The following is an 18,976-nucleotide window of genomic DNA, read 5'->3' as shown; positions in this document are numbered from 1 at the left end:
TCCTCGTAGCTCCGCCCCGTCACGTGCCGATTCCAGCCAATCAGGAGGCTGGAATCGGCAATGGACCGCACAGAAGACCTGCGGTCCACCGAGGGTGAAGATCCCGGCGGCCATCTTCACAAGGTAAGTAAGAAGTCACCGGAGCGCGGGGATTCAGGTAAGCACTATCCGGTTTTCTTTTTTAACCCCTGCATCGGGTTTGTCTCGCGCCGAACGAGGGGGCTATTGAAAAAAAAAAAAAACGTTTCGGCGCGGGACAACCCCTTTAAAGCCTGTGAAGAGGCAATTCAACATTATGAGAAGAGAGAGCGGATTTTGCAAACAAGTGGATCTTTTAAGGAAAAGCTTTTAAACTATGAAAGGTTTTCTAAAATGGCATCTAGGAACAGTGGTAGCATTAGAGAAAGCTCTGTTAGGTATCAAGCAGTAGCTCAGAAGAGTCTGGAAATGTACAGGATTAGTGGGGCATGTGCTCTGCTGAGCAGCAATCCTTGCTTCATTGAGGGATTACTGGTCCCAGCATTCCAAAGCATACATTAAAAAGTAAACAAAAAAAACCTAAATCAAATAAATATAAAGGAAACATGAAGAAAGCAAGGGTAAGGGGGCGTGTTGGTGGAGGTGTTAGAGGATGGGCCAAGTTGGCACTTCAAGCGGGTCATACCAAAGCAACAGATCCACTTTCTGTAGGAGGCGAGACAAGCTCACTGACATTTCTTAGAAGTGGTTCTGCATGTGTGTTACATCCACAGTATACAAAACAAGTCATAAAGTGGATGACACAGCATGCCTTAAGTACCACCACCTCCTCTTCCTTCCAGTTGCAGGCACACAGCAGTCAGTATTCACCAATTGGCTATGAGCATGCCCTCTCTACCTTACCCATGCCCAATCCTCCGCACCCTCTAAAGCGGTCCACATGGATCAGTCTGAGGAGTTGTGTTGATCATTCAGTGCCATGGATGTGAACTGGGCAGTCCAAACAACCAGAAAGAGAAGACGAAAACAATGCACTGATGCCTCGCCATTTTTTTCCTCTGAAGAGGAAGATGAGAGTTGGACAGTGGGCACAGTCAGCCCTCTACAAGCAATGTACTCAGGGGATGTTGAAATGGTGGTGTCAGCTCCTGGTGCTTACTGTGACATAGAGTCCACCCAAGAGGAGGAGAACACCGAAGAGGAAGAAGAGGTAGAATTTGATGAAGTGCTTGACCCAACATGGACAGACAATAAGAGTTATGATAGCAGCTCACAGGTGGGGAGGAGGAGGCAGATGTTGGCAGTACCCTGCAAAGATAAGGAGTGAGGTGTTGCAGAAAAACAAAAGGGTAGTGTCACCACTACTAGAAGTTAGAGCAGCAGCAATATCAGGACACAGCTAGGTCTGCTCACAGGAATTGTGTAGAGTGGTCATTCTTTGAAACATGATGGCAGAAAAGTGGGCATCTATAAGATCTGCAGTAGCACAAACAACCTCAGCACAATATGTATGAACAATCACATGAATTCCCACCACCCATTGCCTTGGAGAGCCCACCTGGGCCAGAGGGCAAAGAGTCAGACTCCTGCTCCCTCTTCGGCTGCCTCTTCCTCCATCTGCCTCTCTATTTAATGGAGTAGCCTGTGAGTACAGAGAGGCAGTTTTGTGGAGGGGCATAGCACACCTATTTCAGGCCTCTTTTCCATAATTGATGATCAGGCTGCATGTTTTAGAGCTAGAAATGGGAAACAAAGAGCAGAGGGTTGAATCAACACCCTCACCACCACCTTCACCCACATTGTCATCTACCACATATTCCACTGTGTCCCAGGTAGGCAGCTAGCCCTTCATCCCCCAGCTATGGAAACATAAAAAAATACTTAGAATGGAAATACTGCCCTTCAGACTAGTGGATAAAGACGCCTTCCACAGTACGATGTTCCATGCTAACCCACAGTTCCAGATGCCCAGCTGGCATTTCTTTGCCCAAAAGGTCATCCTTACCTTGCTTTGCCGTGTGAGTGATAACTTGTCTCCTGCATTGGTTGGGTGCAACTGACTATGGACACGTGATCCAGAAAGCATAGGCAACGGTGTTACATATCCTTAATAGCATACTGGGTCAATCTCCCACAGCTGAGGCATGAAGCCCATAGTGGTGGTCCACATTTCATGGTACCCCCAAGAGTTGTGCGACATTCATCCTTGTCTATCCCCTTCTTTCCACTGTCCAGTTTTTCATACCACCTTTCAACACACTCCATATCAGCATAGATATCCGTATGTGACAAAATCTGACCTCCATACAGTGGTACATGTGGTAAACGTCAATATGCTGTCCTAAAACTCATATGTTTATGGTAGTGCAGCTACATGGATGAAGAGCTATTGATGGCTATGCAGGTCCAGGCTGACATTTGGCTAACCCTGGACAATCTGAAGGCAGGCAAGGATGCACATGTTTTCTACAGCTCCTACATATCACTTTATATAGAAACTGCAGTTTAAGGGCTCGGTCACACGAGCGTTTTTTGGTCCGATCTGCAGACGCGCTTGCGATCTGCAGATCTATAGACCCAATGCATCCCAATAGAAACAAGACGCACTGAAAGATCTCGGAATTTCGTTTGTTTTTTTCATTTTACAAAATTTTTAAAAGTTTTTTAGTACATTATATGGTACATTAAATAGCCAACTAGAGGGAGAGCCGCTCTGGACTTATTATCAACTAACAAACGATCAGGCCATGGAAGTGTGGCAATATTATGAAGGCATTCCTGTGACACCCTTGCTGTGTGCGGCTGAGCATTATCCTGCTGAAACATGCCTCATGGAAGCCCTGCCATGAGAGGCAATACATGTGGCTATCCTGAACATATTGCTGAGCTGTTATTGTCCCTTGTACTACCACTAGGGCTGACCGATTATATTATGTGATGGTCTCCCAGACCATCCCACCATCAGTGGGGGCAGTGTGCCACTTCACAGCAAAGGCAGGATTGAGGCGCGAACCCCTAGGTCTCCAGACATGAACACATCCATCATCAGTACCCAAACTACACCTGGATTCGTCACTGAAGACAACCTGGTTCCACTCCGTATCAGTCAAGTTTCGTTGTTCATGACAGCACAGCAAATGGAGGCAACAAATGGTGGGGGTCTAAGGCAGTACACGTAATGGGCGTAGTAGGACCAAATATCCTTCAGTCGAATACCTAGAAATTATTCCAACAGACATGGACCTGTAACAATTGTGCAATCTTTCTCAGGATGGCAGACAATGAAATAGTTGGAGCTGTTTGTGTTTGTTAGAAAATCAGACTATTCTCTCTTCTGGTGGTCTGTCAAAGGTGTCTTGAGCCTGCTTGCATTGTTTACATGACCTCAGGCATCCACTGGTCCCAACACCGCTTGACAGTCTGGTGAGTATTCATCAATACAATCATACAGCTTCTCACATTACAATAATGTGCCCCTCTCAAATTCTGTAAACTAGTAAATTCTCTTGGATTGCATTGTAGAGGCGTTTAGTGGTCAACAAGCTCTACACAAGCAGAAAATGAGGTAACTACACACCAGTAGCCTCTGAGAGCCTTTTTATAGGCCAAGGGTAGAACCATTTTTAGAGCCTCAGGTGGCAAGACCGTTCATCTAATCTCGCGTCACAACTCTAATCATTTGAATATCTGCCTGAGATGTATCTCTATGACAAATTTTTCAGCAAAACGACAACAATTTCTAGGTGTTTGATTATCTTTTACAAAGAGTGTATATGCAATGCATATTACCTGTGCAATTTGCATTACTGTCACGTTTAAGCAGATATGCCATCAGTTTCAGAATATTCAAGCATTGATTTAGAAATATACTCCGCTCTCACATGCATTAATTTGGATAAATCTTGGAAATCCGAGTTCACCAAAAGTTTTGTTTTGCTTAAAGTACATCTTCACCTTCTATCATTATGAGGTCTTTAGGTCTAGGTTTTTCGTGCTGATTAATTTCTTCATATATCTTCATATCACTAAGATTTGCATTTTTCAGGTACAGAACTTCATTCCCTGCACAGATGTAAAGGTAATGCTGGATACCTACAGATTCTACTAGAGGGAGCTTACTGCACACTGTGTATTATTGAATTTAATGAATACCACTATGGAGTGAGCTTCTAAGCTGGTTCTAGCGGTGGCTACAGGTAACCAGTATTCTCTATCTTTGATAATATTATGTACTATAGATGGTGGGATTTTCAAAGTCTTCACAAATTTACGTTGAGGAACATTTTTCTGAAATTGTTCCAAAATTTTTGGACAGTTTTTCACAGATTGGTAAACCTCTGACCATTTTTGCTTTTGAGAGACTCTACCTCTCTAACATGCTCTTTATCATGTGACTTGGTAGAAAATTAACCCTTCAGCAGTTTTTCATTAGTACTACTTACTTACCCAGATTTTTTGTCATGATCTGGTTCAGGGTTAGAGTCTTCGTTGTAACCGGTGCAGGACGGTAGCGGGGTCAGGGTAGTCAGAGGTCGGTATACAGGTAGGTTTTAGTTCACGGCACAGAGATGCAGGCGGGTAGCATAGTCAGGGAAGCCAGAGGTCAGTATATGGGTAGGTATCAGCTTGCAGTACAGAGGAGCAGGAGTGTAGTCTAGTCAGTGAAGCCATAGGCCGATAAACAGGTTGATATGTCAGGTAGCAGTTTGGCAGAGCGGCAGGTGAGAGAGCTTAACTACTGGTGGGAGCACAATAATCATGCACTGAGGGAGGGACAGGTTTGTATAGAGTGTCTAATCAGTGCGGGGTGGAGCTAATCAGGAGCTGGGTTGCAGGAGCAAGGAACTGTGCAAAGTTAGGGAGAAGAGCTATCCAGCAGGATGAAAAACTCACTAGGGAGAGACATCACCTGGAGCATGGAAGTTTCTAGGTTCGAACCTTGACACTTTTGTTAACCCTGTCTCAACTTTTGTGAATTTTTTAAAAAATTAAATGGAAAAATATAACAAACCCCATTGGCTACAATGAGAGACTCGAGCATTTTTGTATGTGGGACACCAGGTCCCAGGCTTTTTTTTTTCTCTTGGTTCCCCTCTATCTCTCTGTCTCTCTCTCTCTCCCCTACCTGCCAGACAAAAAGTTTGCCATTGACGCGTGATGCATCATGGCAGGGAGGGGCCAAAACAAGCAAGTCACAGCGGGGAGGAGCCAAAAACTGTGGCGGAGTCGAACACGGCTTGATGCTCATTCGAGTAATGAACACCATCGAGTACGCTAATACTCGAACGAGCATCAAGCTCGGCAGAGTATGTTCGCTCGACTCTAATTTCTTTACATTTTACACAGTGTCCCAACTTTTTTGGAAATAAAGTTTAATTCAAGGGGTTAAACAAAAATATTGCATTAGTTGTTTATGAATAGAATTATATTTATAGACATTTGTACATAATCCTTCCACTTTCGTATGCTCAAAAGTAAATAAACTTGAATTAAAGCTGGAAGTTCACACTTAAATCACATATTGACAGCTTTACAGAGGTTAAATCAATCATGAAATTTGTGTCACTGTACAATATTTCTGTACTCAGCTGTATTAAGAAATGGATCAGCCGTGAACTAACAATAGATAGAAAAATAAATATGCACCATACTGTCACTTTTTAGATGTTTTCCAGTATTAACTTTAAAGGGAACCTGTCACCTAGTATGAACACCAGAACATAACTTATGTTGCTCATACGGAAGGTTTCTTGGAGTCTGGGGAGGTACTTTTTAAACTTATCTGGCTCCGTGATCTAGTGCTGTCACCCCCAAAAGCCAGATGACTGCATGCCACCTGTGCACATGCACTCCTATAGCAATCAATAGTCCATGGAGGTTCAAGGCAGCAGTCAGGTCACCAAAAACCTTACTCTTATGGTAGCATGGGTATGTCAAATGTATACATCATATAGATTACCGGGGCAAGATCACTTGTGTGTTTTCCCTCAAGTTTATGTATATAAACTTAGAAGAACATCTATATAATAGCTATACAGAGTATAACTTACCACTATGGAAAGTGTACCCCTACGCAAATTGCTGTGGCTATTATTTAAAATAGCTTTGACTGCCATGACAACGAACAAGGTAGTGTTAGATCGCATCAAACCGAGGGAATCACTGGAGGACAAAGAACATGTCAATCACGGAATTGAAAGAAGTGCTGAAAGACATAAATGCGTGGAGAACATTCATCCATGGCGTGACCGAGGGTCGGATGCGACTGAACGGATAATCAACATCATTATTTAAAATCTTTATCTTGGCAGTTTTTGTGAAGATAGCCTGTTTGGTAATTGTTCTACTGCTCCTGCACACCGATTGGGTGACACCCAAATTCTGAACCAGACGAATAAAGTAGGACTTGAGAAATTAAGCCAAACAGGACAAGGACAAGAAATTATGAAAAGAAGCAGATAGGTTTGGGCTTACGCTAAAGGGTCATGCACGTAACAGTGTTATGGATCAGTGTGGTAAAGACCCATTTGAGAGCTCCTGTATAATTTTGTGGGCTAATGCTGTATTTCTCTATGCATTTAATTTTGCATGGAGGTATACAAAGGCTTATCTCATGGATTCTGTTCAAGATTGTGAGAGAAAAAAAATTGTGGCCTCTACAGTTGCAGTCAAATTATTCAACCATTGCCCATTTGGGCCTATTGCAAATTAGGTTTATTGGCCAAATTTACTAGCTTTCAGCTGTTTCCCGAAATTCCACAAAAAATGCAACTTTTCATGACTAAGGGCCCCCATACACAGGTATTTTTGTACAGTGTTTAGCACTGCGTTTTTAGCGCTGTGCTAAACGCTGAACAATGCTCCTATTCATTTCAATGGGGCTGGTCACACAAGCGGTAAAATGCAGAGTCTTCATGCTACGCTTTGAAAGCGATGTACAGTTAGGGCCAGAAATATTTGGACAGTAACACAATTTTCGCGAGTTGGGCTCTGCATGCCACCGCATTGGATTTGAAATGAAGCCTCTACAGCAGAATTCAAGTGCAGATTGTAACGTTTAATTTAAAGGGTTGAACAAAAATATCTGATAGAAAATGTAGGAATTGTACACATTTCTTTACAAACACTCCACATTTTAGGAGCTCAAAAGTAATTGGACAAATAAACATAACCCAAACAAAATATTTTTTTTTCAATATTTTGTTGCAAATCCTTTGGAGGCAATCACTGCCTTAAGTCTGGAACCCATGGACATCACCAAACGCTGGGTTTCCTCCTTCTTAATGCTTTGCCAGGCCTTTACAGCCGCAGCCTTCAGGTCTTGCTTGTTTGTGGGTCTTTCCATCTGAAGTCTGGATTTGAGCAAGTGAAATGCATGCTCAATTGGGTTAAGATCTGGTGATTGACTTGGCCATTGCAGAATGTTCCACTTTTTTGCACTCATGAACTCCTGGGTAGCTTTGGCTGTATTGCTGGGGTCATTTTCCATCTGTACTGTGAAGCGCCGTCCGATCAACTTTGCAGCATTTGGCTGAATCTGGGCTGAAAGTATATCCCGGTACACTTCAGAATTCATCCGGCTACTCTTGTCTGCTGTTATGTTATCAATAAACACAAGTGACCCAGTGCCATTGAAAGCCATGCATGCCCATGCCATCACGTTGCCTCCACCATGTTTTACAGAGGATGTGGTGGGCCTTGGATCATGTGCCGTTCCCTTTCTTCTCCAAACTTTTTTCTTCCCATCATTCTGGTACAGGTTGATCTTTGTCTCATCTGTCCATAGAATACTTTTCCAGAACTGGGCTGGCTTCTTGAGGTGTTTTTCGGCAAATTTAACTCTGGCCTGTCTATTTTTGGAATTGATGAATGGTTTGCATCTAGATGTGAACCCTTTGTATTTACTTTCATGGAGTCTTCTCTTTACTGTTGACTTAGAGACAGATACACCTACTTCCCTGAGAGTGTTCTGGACTTCAGTTGATGTTGTGAACGGGTTCTTCTTCACCAAAGAAAGTATGCGGCGATCATCCACCACCGTTGTCTTCCGTGGACGCCCAGGCCTTTTTGAGTTCCCAAGCTCACCAGTGAATTCCTTTTTTCTCAGAATGTACCCGACTGTTGATTTTGCTACTCCAAGCATGTCTGCTATCTCTCTGATGGATTTTTTCTTTTTTTTCAGCCTCAGGATGTTCTGCTTCACCTCAATTGAGAGTTCCTTTGACCGCATGTTGTCTGGTCACAGCAACAGCTTCCAAATCCAAAACCACACACCTGGAATCAACCCCAGACCTTTTAACTACTTAATTGATTACAGGTTAACGAGGGAGACGCCTTCTGAGTTAATTGCAGCCCTTAGAGTCCATTGTCCAATTACTTTTGGTCCCTTGAAAAAGAGGAGGCTATGCATTACAGAGCTATGATTCCTAAACCCTTTCTCCGATTTGGATCTGGAAACTCTCATATTGCAGCTGGGAGTGTGCACTTTCAGCCCATATTATATATATAATTGTATTTTTGAACATGTTTTTGTAAACAGCTAAAATAACAAAACTTGTGTCACTGTCCAAATATTTCTGGCCCTAACTGTATGTTTCAATTATGGTTGTTTTCAGCTGTGCGTCGCCTGTTGAAATGAATGGGAAGCGATTTCAGCAATGCTGAAAACATGGCACATCTTGGTACCCGCGTTTTTGGCAGCATTAAATGTAGGTTACTACCCTGATTTTTTGGGGTGGGGAGTTTTGAAATATAAGCCCTACCCCAAAAGCTATACTGCATGAAAAAAAAAGCAATACTCACCTACCAGGCGCTGGGCAGGTCCCTTCTGCTGCTATCCAGAGCTCCAGGCAGGCTTTCAGGTACTTGTCATTGTTGACAGAGCGTTTCTTGATAGTAACAGGGTTTGAAGACCAACCTCTAGCAAGAGATTGATATGATTGGTTCATTGAGTGCTGGCTCAGCCAATCAGAGCCAGTGCTTGATGAACCAATCACAGCCATTCATTGAATGGTGATTGGTGTGTTGAGCGTTGGCTCCGATTGGCTGAGCCAGTCAGAGCAATCTCTTGCTGGTGGTGGGGTCTTCAAACCTCGTTTCCATCAAGAGATGCTCTATCAGCGATACCAAATGCCTGAAAGCCTGCAGGGATGCCGGAAAACAATGGGAGGGACCCGGACAGCCCCTACTAGGTGAGTATAAGGCCAACCTCACAGTTTTGGCATTCAGCTTCCTTGGATGCGTTTTCAGCTGCACTGAAAATGCAGCAAAAATGCTGACAAAATGTGTGTCAGCGCTGCTGAAACCGCAGTAAATACAGTATTGAAAAATGCTGCGTTTTTGCAAACGCCTGTGTGAGGGAGGTCTTATACGATCACAGAATTTTTCAATCCCCTAAATAGAATCCCTCATAAGAGCGCACATTTACAAATTAGATGTTGACTCAAACACATCTGATACTACTAATCAAGGCCTTCATTAGGGGTATAAGGTGTGTTTGAGATAAGCCACATCAAATATCTGGACTGGCAAAAGTTTTTTGACAATTGTTTTTCTTTTTCGATGAGTCGATTCTCATTTGAACGAATGCAAATGCATCGTTAGCTCGTTCAGACAGGAATCATTTAGAAACATTCAGTCCCTGTTTAAGTCAATACAGGGGCTGAACAATTTCCATTTAAACCAAGTAATAAGCAAACAATGATTTTTATGCCTGTATAAAATGAACGATGAACGAAAAGCAAGCGATGCTCTGTTATTATTCAGTCGTTGGCTTGCATTTAGACCAAACGATTATAGTTAACTTTTGCGCATTTCAATGATTTTTTTTTAATGATAATCATTACATCTAAGAGCACTTTATGGAATTCCATGCTTGTTAGAAATATTGCATGTCAAGAGATTGGTCCAAAAACTTAAATGGAACCTGTCTGGTCAACAAAGCTGCCCGGGCTGTGGGCTTTACAGTATATTGACAGACAGCTTGGTTTCAGTGGTCCGTCACTTGTACTGATCAGCTTAGTGGTTTTGCAAATCTTACTTTTGAAACTTTGCAGAGCTGGACTGGAGAGGAGCCCAAAGAAGCCTAGGAATATTCATATATGCAAACTCTCCCTGCCCTCCTCCTCCCATATGCTGATTGGCAGGTCTTTCTGTATTACTGTGCAAACAGAGAGACCTGACAGTCATTATGGAGGAAGAGGGTAGGGGGAGTATACATATATGAATATGCATGAGCTTTATTGGACTTAATCCAGGCCTGAAAAAGTAAAATTTGCAAAACCACTATACTAATCTGTATAAGTATTAGACCTTTGAAATCAGTGTGTCTGTCACTATATCCTGCTACCTGCAGCCCTGGAAGCTTATCAGACCTGATAGGTTCCCTTTAACAGCAGAGATCATTGGGTTGCATAAACAAGGAAAAGGATGCAAAAACATAGCAAAGCGACTGAATGTTCCTAAAGATACAGTTGGAAGTACAGTTCACAAGTTCAAAGTTAGTGTAACTTTAGCTACACTACCTGGATGTGGCAGAAAAAGAATTACTGTCTGCCATGAGACTCCTGAAGAGGCAAAAACCTTTAAGTGACCACAAAACACCTGCAGCCAGTTTTGGTGTCAGCAGGCACTGAGGTTTCCATTTACACAGGAAGACGCCTGCTAAGTGCCCAAACTCCAAGATGTGCACCTCTACTAACCCACAGGTACAAGGAAAGGCTGTCACGGAACTGGGGTTTGGGTACTGGAAGTCCCTAAAAGCTACCCGCAACCCCTGTCCTTACCTACTTGCCCCTCTGGGCTAGGCCCCAGGGTGACAACTGGGCGACGGTCCCTATACTCACTAGGGAAGCGGGGCAGGGGGTCGGACTTACAAACAAATACAGAGACAACCAATCACAGAGGCAAGTCAGGAAGTCCGGGTCGGCAACAGGAGAATACGCGGTACCAGGGATCAGGCGAAGTCAAAGTCGGGTCCAAACACAGAGAGTCACAACAGGAAATCAGATAAGAATAATGCGGGTGTAGCCTGGAGACAAACATACACTGGCAATGCTGGAAGGAAAAAGGTACGTTTAAATGCTGTCAGAACTCCCGCCCCAGCAGCTGATTGGGGCGGGGAGCCTGCCAGCAGCTAGACCTAAGTCAGCAAGTGCAGAGACCCAGACATCCAGCAACGAGAGCAGAACATGCTAATAGATGTCATGGCAAAGGGGACGGCATCGCCGCATCCCCAGCAACTTGATTACCCAGGCGCCGCCCCCTGAGCACAGGAGCGTGCGACCGGAGCCAATGTCCGGGACCCCGGCAGCCAGGGGAGGTCACCAAGACCGGGACTCCCCTGCGCCACACCCGATCAGCTCGGGTGATAGGATCAGAGGTGCCGGCACCGAGACACTGAGAGCCGGCGGTCCTGACAAAGGCAGCTTCAATATGCTTAAAATCATTTAAATTTCCACTTGTTATATTAGTTGTGTTGAGCTATTTAAATTGTTCTTGTTTGATTGTTTTTTCTTTTTCTTTTTTTTTCAAACAGCTAGAAGCTTGTAAATTTACCAAATACATTTGCATTAGGGAATTGAATAATTTTGATTGCAACTGTAGCATTGCAGCAGTATTCCATTGGTATTCTCCCCTCAAAGTAGGTGATGAAGCTCTAAAGACGGCTACACGTTTCCGCTTCGTGAATTCAAAAGTTATTTTTAGAGATCCATTTATGAAGAGGTTATTATATATTCTTGAAGTGCAGTCAACTTAGTGAAATGCACAAATCAAGAAGGAGGTGCAAGTTATGAAATTTAAATGATAGCATATCCTTTGTGGTAAGGTAACATAAGGTACTAATGTTGCTCAAATGAGTGATTGTGACCTATAGTTGTGCAGTGTGAAAGCAGGACCCGACAGGGTACTGAGCAAGACATTACTCATTAGTCTCTGTAGTTTAATTAGTCTCATTAGTTTCTATAGCATTTTCGCAGCGTTATTTGATGTGCATCTGTTTTACCACAAATTGCCATGGTTTTCCAATGCAGAGTTGACATTTTTTACCTGAGGCCTCTTTCACATGGCCATGGGTGTCTCCCCTTTCCTCCCCCTTGCCGGCTCACATTCTAACTCCTTCCGCTATGGCTGTTTGCAATGGGAATGGGTGGGAAGGGGCGGAGCTAAGCCTCAGCCCCTTGTCCGCAGCCAGCAATGGGAGGGACGGAGCTGAGCTTCGCCCCCACACCCTCTCATTGCAAACAGCTGGAAGGGAGGAAAGAAGAGGAGAGAAGAGGGAGGGAGTTTAGCAGTCACGCTGCTAAACTCCCTCCCAACTCCCTTCTCTGCGGGGTATGGAGAACAGAGCTGGACCGCTCTATTCTTTATACCCAGCCTGTCATCAGGGAGCAGGATACAGCTGAAACAATAGTATCAGCCCATGCAGCGGCTGACATATTCCGGCTGAAATGATAGTTCCAGGACTATCCTTTTCAGCCCAGTGTGAAAGTGCCTGGTGCTATATTGGCCTGGTCGGGCACTTTTACGCCATGGGAATATGGTCATGTGATCTGATGCAATGGAATCCGATGCATCAGATCGCAGCGTATATAGGCCGGTCGTAAAACGGCGGCCGATATACGCTCGTGTGAAAGAGACCTGAGGCACAGGGTTTTGTTCAGCACAAAACTGCAACGATTCATGGTAAAATGCGTGTTTTGGTTTTTTCTGCAGAATACATTTCAACCACAATTGTAATGTACATCAAAAATCCTGCCAAAATACTACAGAAAGGCAGTAAAACCACGCTTTGGAAGCCCAGCCTAAAGGGTGCTAATATACAAGCACCTCTAACACTTGTGATTTAGAGCTAATTGCCAGTCTGCATCTAAACTTTCGGGTTCAGCCCAGTAATTAGATCAAGATTGTGAGTGCTAGCACCAGTCAATAGAGGTCATGTCCTAATTGTTCTTGCTAAAAGCATAGTTATATCCTGTGGAGACTTTATTAATGTCAAATTAACAAATAATACTTAATTTGTACAATAGTTGAGTCTAAGTAACAAGCCTATGTGAAACAATTTACCATATTGCATTATTACTGAATAAGGGCTTATTCACACGGCATCGTCATTTTTATGTTTGCCCGCTGGCACTGTAAAGATGAGTGAACGGGCACACAAATCTAATGTTTATGCACTTGTTCAGACGGCCTCGGCCCGGCGCATATACGCCGAGCCTGCAATGCTGTCGGGCAGAGGCAGACAGTTTAGCTTTGTTAAACTGCCTTTCCTTTCCCTCCCCCTCACTTGGTCTAGGCAAATGGAGGAAGTGGGACGGGGTAGCTAGTGTGCTAGGCTCCCGCCCCCTATCCGCCCCTTGTTGGCAGCCAGCAATGGGAGGCGGCAGGAGGGGGTGAGAGCTTAGCAAGTAGCTCCTGCCCCCTCCCACTGCAAACAGCCGGCAAGGCCTGGAGAGGAGGAGAGAAGGGGGAGGGAGTTTAGCAGTCACGCTTCCTTCTCCAGCAGCTGTCATAGGCTCCCATAGGAGTCCATGCAGCGGCTGACGTATTCTGGCCAGGAAGATAGCTCCAGGACTATCTTTGCAGGCTGGCGTTAAAGCACCTGGCCAAAATGCGCTCCTATGCTCTCTCCAGGCCGGCCGGGCGCTTTTACTTAGCAGTAAATCGCTGTGTGATCTGATGCATTGGACTCCAATGCATCAGATGGTAGTGTATATCTGCCGGCCATGAAAACAGCGGCCGATACATGCCCATGTGAATAAAGCCTAAGATTATGTTTCAACTTAAAAAAAAAGAGAACCTTGTAGATATTGAACCATTTCAACCTCGCTTAAGCTCTCATTTGAAAAATCCAGTTCTGTAACTTGTCCCCTCTAGACTGTGTATATTCTGCAGTTTTATTCTGGATTCCAGGTTACATGACCAGAACTCTAACAATGCCCTGTGTCCTACAGTTAATGGGGCAGATTTATGCCATGAAGAAAAACTGTCTTCCTTGCCAATAACAACCAATCACAAAGCAGCTTTCATTTTTCATTCTAATCTTGAAACTCAAAGCTGCTCTGTGATTGGTCAGAATATTGTTTTTCCTGTTGGCAGTTGCCATAAATTTGCCCCATTAAGTGCAAAACACAGAGTCTTGTCCAAGTGCTGATCATGTGAATTGGAGGCCAGAAGAAAAGTGCAGAACATACAGCCAGGAGGGGAAGAGCTACAGAACTTGATTCTTCAGAGAAAACATCATGTATACTGTGAAGGATTTCCCCGAAAATAAAAAATATCTGGGGTGATTCTTTAACAGCATTAAGGAAATTTTCACATGGCCAAGCGCAATGAAACTTGGCCCGATATCTCGCTCATGCACATGCGATGTCCCTGCGGTTGTCCCATCTCTTCAGTACAGTTGTGATCCTCCGCTGCAGCTTTCAGCCATGATGTAGGATCGTCAAGTGTTTCCCATTGTTTTAAATGAGAAATCTCACATCGCAATCGCGTACACATCACACGGCATGTGATGTGTTTTCTGGCACCATTGAAATCAATGGGTGATGCATTTCGAGGGAATGCCCAAAGATAGGACATGGCACGATTTTTTCTTGCACCGCGATGCAATGCAATGTGGGGAAAAAAATCGCTTATGTATATGACCCCATTCAAAATAATGAGGATCATTTTTGTGCGAGATTCGTGCATCCTGTAATACCCAAATCTTACATGATTTTCTTTACCTTGTGAAAGCGGCCTTAGAGATATGCTTTACAGCAGCCTGATAGAACATTCACTCAATAAACAGGAGCTGACCCATTGACTTTTATAGGAGAGTGTTCTGTGAAGCCATTGTGCAGTGAAAGGTTTTATTTATATACAGGTGCCACTTGTCATTGTAATCTTGCCTGAAATAAGGAGATGACTGCTGACAAGTCTCAGCCTGAGACTTCTCTCTCCCGTTCATGTGACTTTCAGCTGCCCGCATCGCGGCCAAAAATCGCATGTACGGTAGAAAACCGCGACCAAGTCACGGTTAAATTTCCCGTTTTCTCGCTGATTTACGCAGCTGGGCTGCAGCGTATATACGCTGCAGCCCAGAATTCCGTGGGCTTGGGGGAAAGACCTTAGTACTGCTAAGGTCTCTCCCCCTCTCCTTGCCGGATGAGTGCGGTAATAGAAGCTCCCATAGAAGCCTTTGGGAGATGCTGGTAAGGGGAAGGAGAGGAACTTTAGCAACGTGAACCACTGCTAAACTCTCTCCTCCTTCCCTCTTCTGACAGCTCTCATAGGCTCCCATAGGAGTCTATGGGAATGGCCAGCATATTCCCACAAAAAATAGGACAAGTCTATTTTTTGCATATTTCCGGACTATTGTCAAGGATTCTCAATTTTTATCCTTTCCCCATACTTTAAAAAGCATTATCCTAACCAGGTGTGTTGCTAGTATCTGCAAAGGTCAGAGGCAGAAGCACCAAGGCGTATGTCTTGCCCCTAACCCCAAATATATATTGAAGCCAGCATTGCTATTAAACAATGTTCAGAACACAATAGGTTTAGCTCTGCCTATAGTGCAATAATTTCTGTGGTGGCTGGCTTATTTCAACCCTTAATAAATATTATGGGAACTTTCATCCACATTCATTGTGTGATGTCATTTATTTATGTAAATTGGTGGCAGGTGTATGCAATTTTGTGTATGCCTACTGATCACTTAGTCATAGACTACTAGCTATTCTAAGGTCGGATTCACACATGCATATTGTGATATTGTGATTTCTGTGCATTATTTTATGCAGTTTTTTGAGTCAAAACTGGATGTTGATCCAAAAGGGAGGAGTGTATAAAGAAAGACTCCTTCATTTGGCTCAAAACACTGTACCAAAAATTACATCAAAACACCATGTCAATCGAGTCTAAAACAGTTTATGGCTGCTGGTAGCAGACTTCTTTCACATTTTTTACCCTCTCTCTTTTTTAGCTTTTAAAAATAACTGAACAGTGTGCATTTTTTAAATCACCTTTTTTGGGTTGCTTTTTCTTATACACACTTTTTTTTGCCTTTTTTCCCTACACAGGAGCCTATGGGTAAATCCTTACTTTAGGGCATGCTGCATCTTGAAAAAAATGCATTGCACCCAAAAAATGAACTCAAAGTGCTGACACCCCCTCCCACACACACAAATACACATCTTGCAGTGTTCTTCATATGTTTTTTCTATTTACTTACAAGGGTGAAGGGGAAGAAAAATACCCTAGAAACAGGATACTGATATGGCAAATCCTGATAATACTAATTATATTAGGGAATTGAAGCTTAAGCAATTTTCCAGACATAATTTTTAATGTAAGCTTATGGTAAACCTATATTTTAAGTTAATCAGTCTGAAAAGTTATACCGTATACCATTTTAATCAATGCTTTTCTCTTACTACTGACTTGAATTACTATTTTATTTGTAAGTACACATCATTTGTAATGGTCTTTGTATTTCTATTGCCAGAAAATTAATTTAGCTTTCATATGGTTAATATTCATATATTTTATTAAAACTTCTACAACTTCTGTTTAGCCATTTAAATTTGATGCAAATCTTTTGCATCGGTAATAGTGACCAATTTAAAACATAGAACCAAAAATCATTGTTGCATCAGAAGAACACTAGATGGCTCTGTGCTATCAAGAATGACTCAAAAGTAGAAAACTGCAAACAGTATTAACCCTCGTTGCAAATTCACACATCAGCACTAAAATATGAACATTTCCATTTTAACCATTATTAACCGTTTTTTTACTCCTAAATTCTGTTAAAAGTAAGACAACTCATGTAGGCTGTAAGAAATGATAGAGATATCTATAGAAAGACACCATATTGACCAGTGAGTATATGACTATTCCTTGTTTGATGGCAGGGGTCAGCTGGATTTTGTATAAAAAAACAAGATCCTGGACAACTCCTTTGAGGAAATCATTATGTATGTTATTGAGTATCAACCTATTATATACATAGCACTTAAGGCTCTGTTCACATATACACTATTTTTTGTTCATCTGTCCCATCATGGAACAGAAGTAATAAAAAAAAAAGTGGCATGCCGGTTTCTTCAAATGAGGGAAATCAATGGTGCCTATTGTAACCTATTGACTATCCAGTTTCTGACATCACTTAATCAGAAAAAATAGCCCTGCGCTATTTTTTCTGGCATTTATAATGGAAACCACAATAGAATAATAAAAGGAAGTGTGAACAGAGTCTTATAGAGACATTTGCCTTTACCTTCCACACATGGAAAAAATCAAATATTACTTGCAATGACAAATTCTAAAGAAGCCTCTATGTAGTCACTGTTTAGAGCACATAGCTACAATGCTGAAATTCATTTGACACTTCGAACCTTTTTATCCTCAAAGTGTCTGCAGACCAACTAATTATTTCCATTCAGCAATGGTGGAGTAGTGCTAAATAGATAATATATGCAATCACTGCTCAGTTCTAAACATAACATGAAAGTACACCTGGATAGCAGTCACTGAATGTGTTACTATCAAATGAAGAGGGTCTTGCATAGAAATAAAGACTGTAGACCATTAGCTCTATTGTTCAGTGGGACAAGTACTGCAATTAATTGATATAGTCCTCACTTATTAGAGAATCATACACCACTACACTACCCAATCAATCAACATCAACCACCCAACTAGCAGGATCAGAACACAGCCTAAATGTATCATAATGGTCCATTAAACAATATCCAGTACCAATTAATATAAGCAACATGCAAATGAAATCACGGAATACCTGGAGGTCACTTACCTAAAATATTTCCAATCAGAGCTATGATAAATACTGCAATGTATCCTGCAATAAGTACCCATTCATATTCCTTAGGATGTAAATATTCCCTCCACAGATAGTGTAGAAACTCATCATCATAATCAGAAGATGGGTTCAGAAGTGGCTCCTGGGTCACATTTACATCTTGAACAGACCAATTTCTATAAAGAAAACCATCCAGTTTTGTTCCTTGCATGCTTTTTCGGTTATAAGTGTGGATCCTTTATCCTTGTTCATAACATACATGAAGCACAGATGAATTCCTGTGGACTGCTCAACTTATATAGGTGCAAACAAAAGCATCCTTTTATAGATGTCACAATCCATTCCACATAATGCTTTGGAGGTATTTCTCCAATAGAAGTTAAAAGCACACTAACTTTTCCTCCTATACTTGCTATGCACATGCCATTAATTTGCTGAACATAGTGGTTTTTTTGCTTGTAGAATATGAAAAGAAATAATCACAGCTGGGAGGAAAGAATAGCGTTCCCCGTTCTCAGTGTTTGAATCCATTTCACTTGCTCCGAGTGCAGGAGCTCCCTCTCCCCCTGTAGCCCTTCCCCTTCAATACAGCTGTAGGATATGGTCTGTCACCTTTCGTTTTATATATTGCAAAATGCCATTTAGTGATTCTCATGAGATGGTAACTGAACAGAGAATTCCTCATTCATTATTAATATATTACTGGATTAAGCTATTTGTAAGTATAAAGTTATTATCTACAATTGCAACACAAGAACACATCGTTATTCTGTTTGTTGTGAAGAGATGAAGGATGAGGGCATATGATAGAATTTTTGAGAGTGCAAGCTCCAGGACAGTAGGCATTCCTTCCAATCACAGAGGATAAAAACAGATACACATAAAGGATATTCCTGTTCCTTATTATGGAAACTGTCACGTTTGTCCTGGACTGCTGACAAAACCATGGGGTGATTTGGTACTGGAGCAGTCAGGATAGGCATGTATGCTTGCTTCTCAGGATACTAGACGCAGGAGCAGACAGACCCAAGGGATAGCAAAGAGTGGGGCACTCAGAACCCCTCTAAAAGGACCTGCCTCGAACTGGAGCACCTGTCCCAAAGAGACATCCCCACTACTTGCACAAAGCAAGTTCCAGAGTCAGAGGGGAACTAGTGTACAGAAAACAAGGACATAAAGAAACATAAGAAA

The 18,976-nt window shown here is 42.6% G+C and overlaps 1 protein-coding gene across 1 annotated transcript in view; it reads right to left on the bottom strand.

Annotated features, from left to right (window-relative positions):
* The window catches only part of HCRTR2 (hypocretin receptor 2), an 81,751-nt gene extending 63,755 nt beyond the window's left edge, over nucleotides 1-17,996 (bottom strand). Inside the window, exon 1 of the mRNA XM_066609161.1 lies at nucleotides 17,780-17,996. Coding sequence (XP_066465258.1) covers nucleotides 17,780-17,996 — 217 coding nt within the window. The remainder of the gene's footprint in view (nucleotides 1-17,779) is intronic.
* Between the last annotated feature and the right edge of the window lie 980 nt (nucleotides 17,997-18,976).

The sequence above is a fragment of the Eleutherodactylus coqui genome, chromosome 1, assembly GCF_035609145.1.
Source record: "Eleutherodactylus coqui strain aEleCoq1 chromosome 1, aEleCoq1.hap1, whole genome shotgun sequence".
Classification (NCBI taxonomy): domain Eukaryota; kingdom Metazoa; phylum Chordata; class Amphibia; order Anura; family Eleutherodactylidae; genus Eleutherodactylus; species Eleutherodactylus coqui.
The sequence above is the reverse complement of the archived record's forward strand: the minus strand, read 5'-3'. Positions and strand labels throughout refer to the sequence as shown.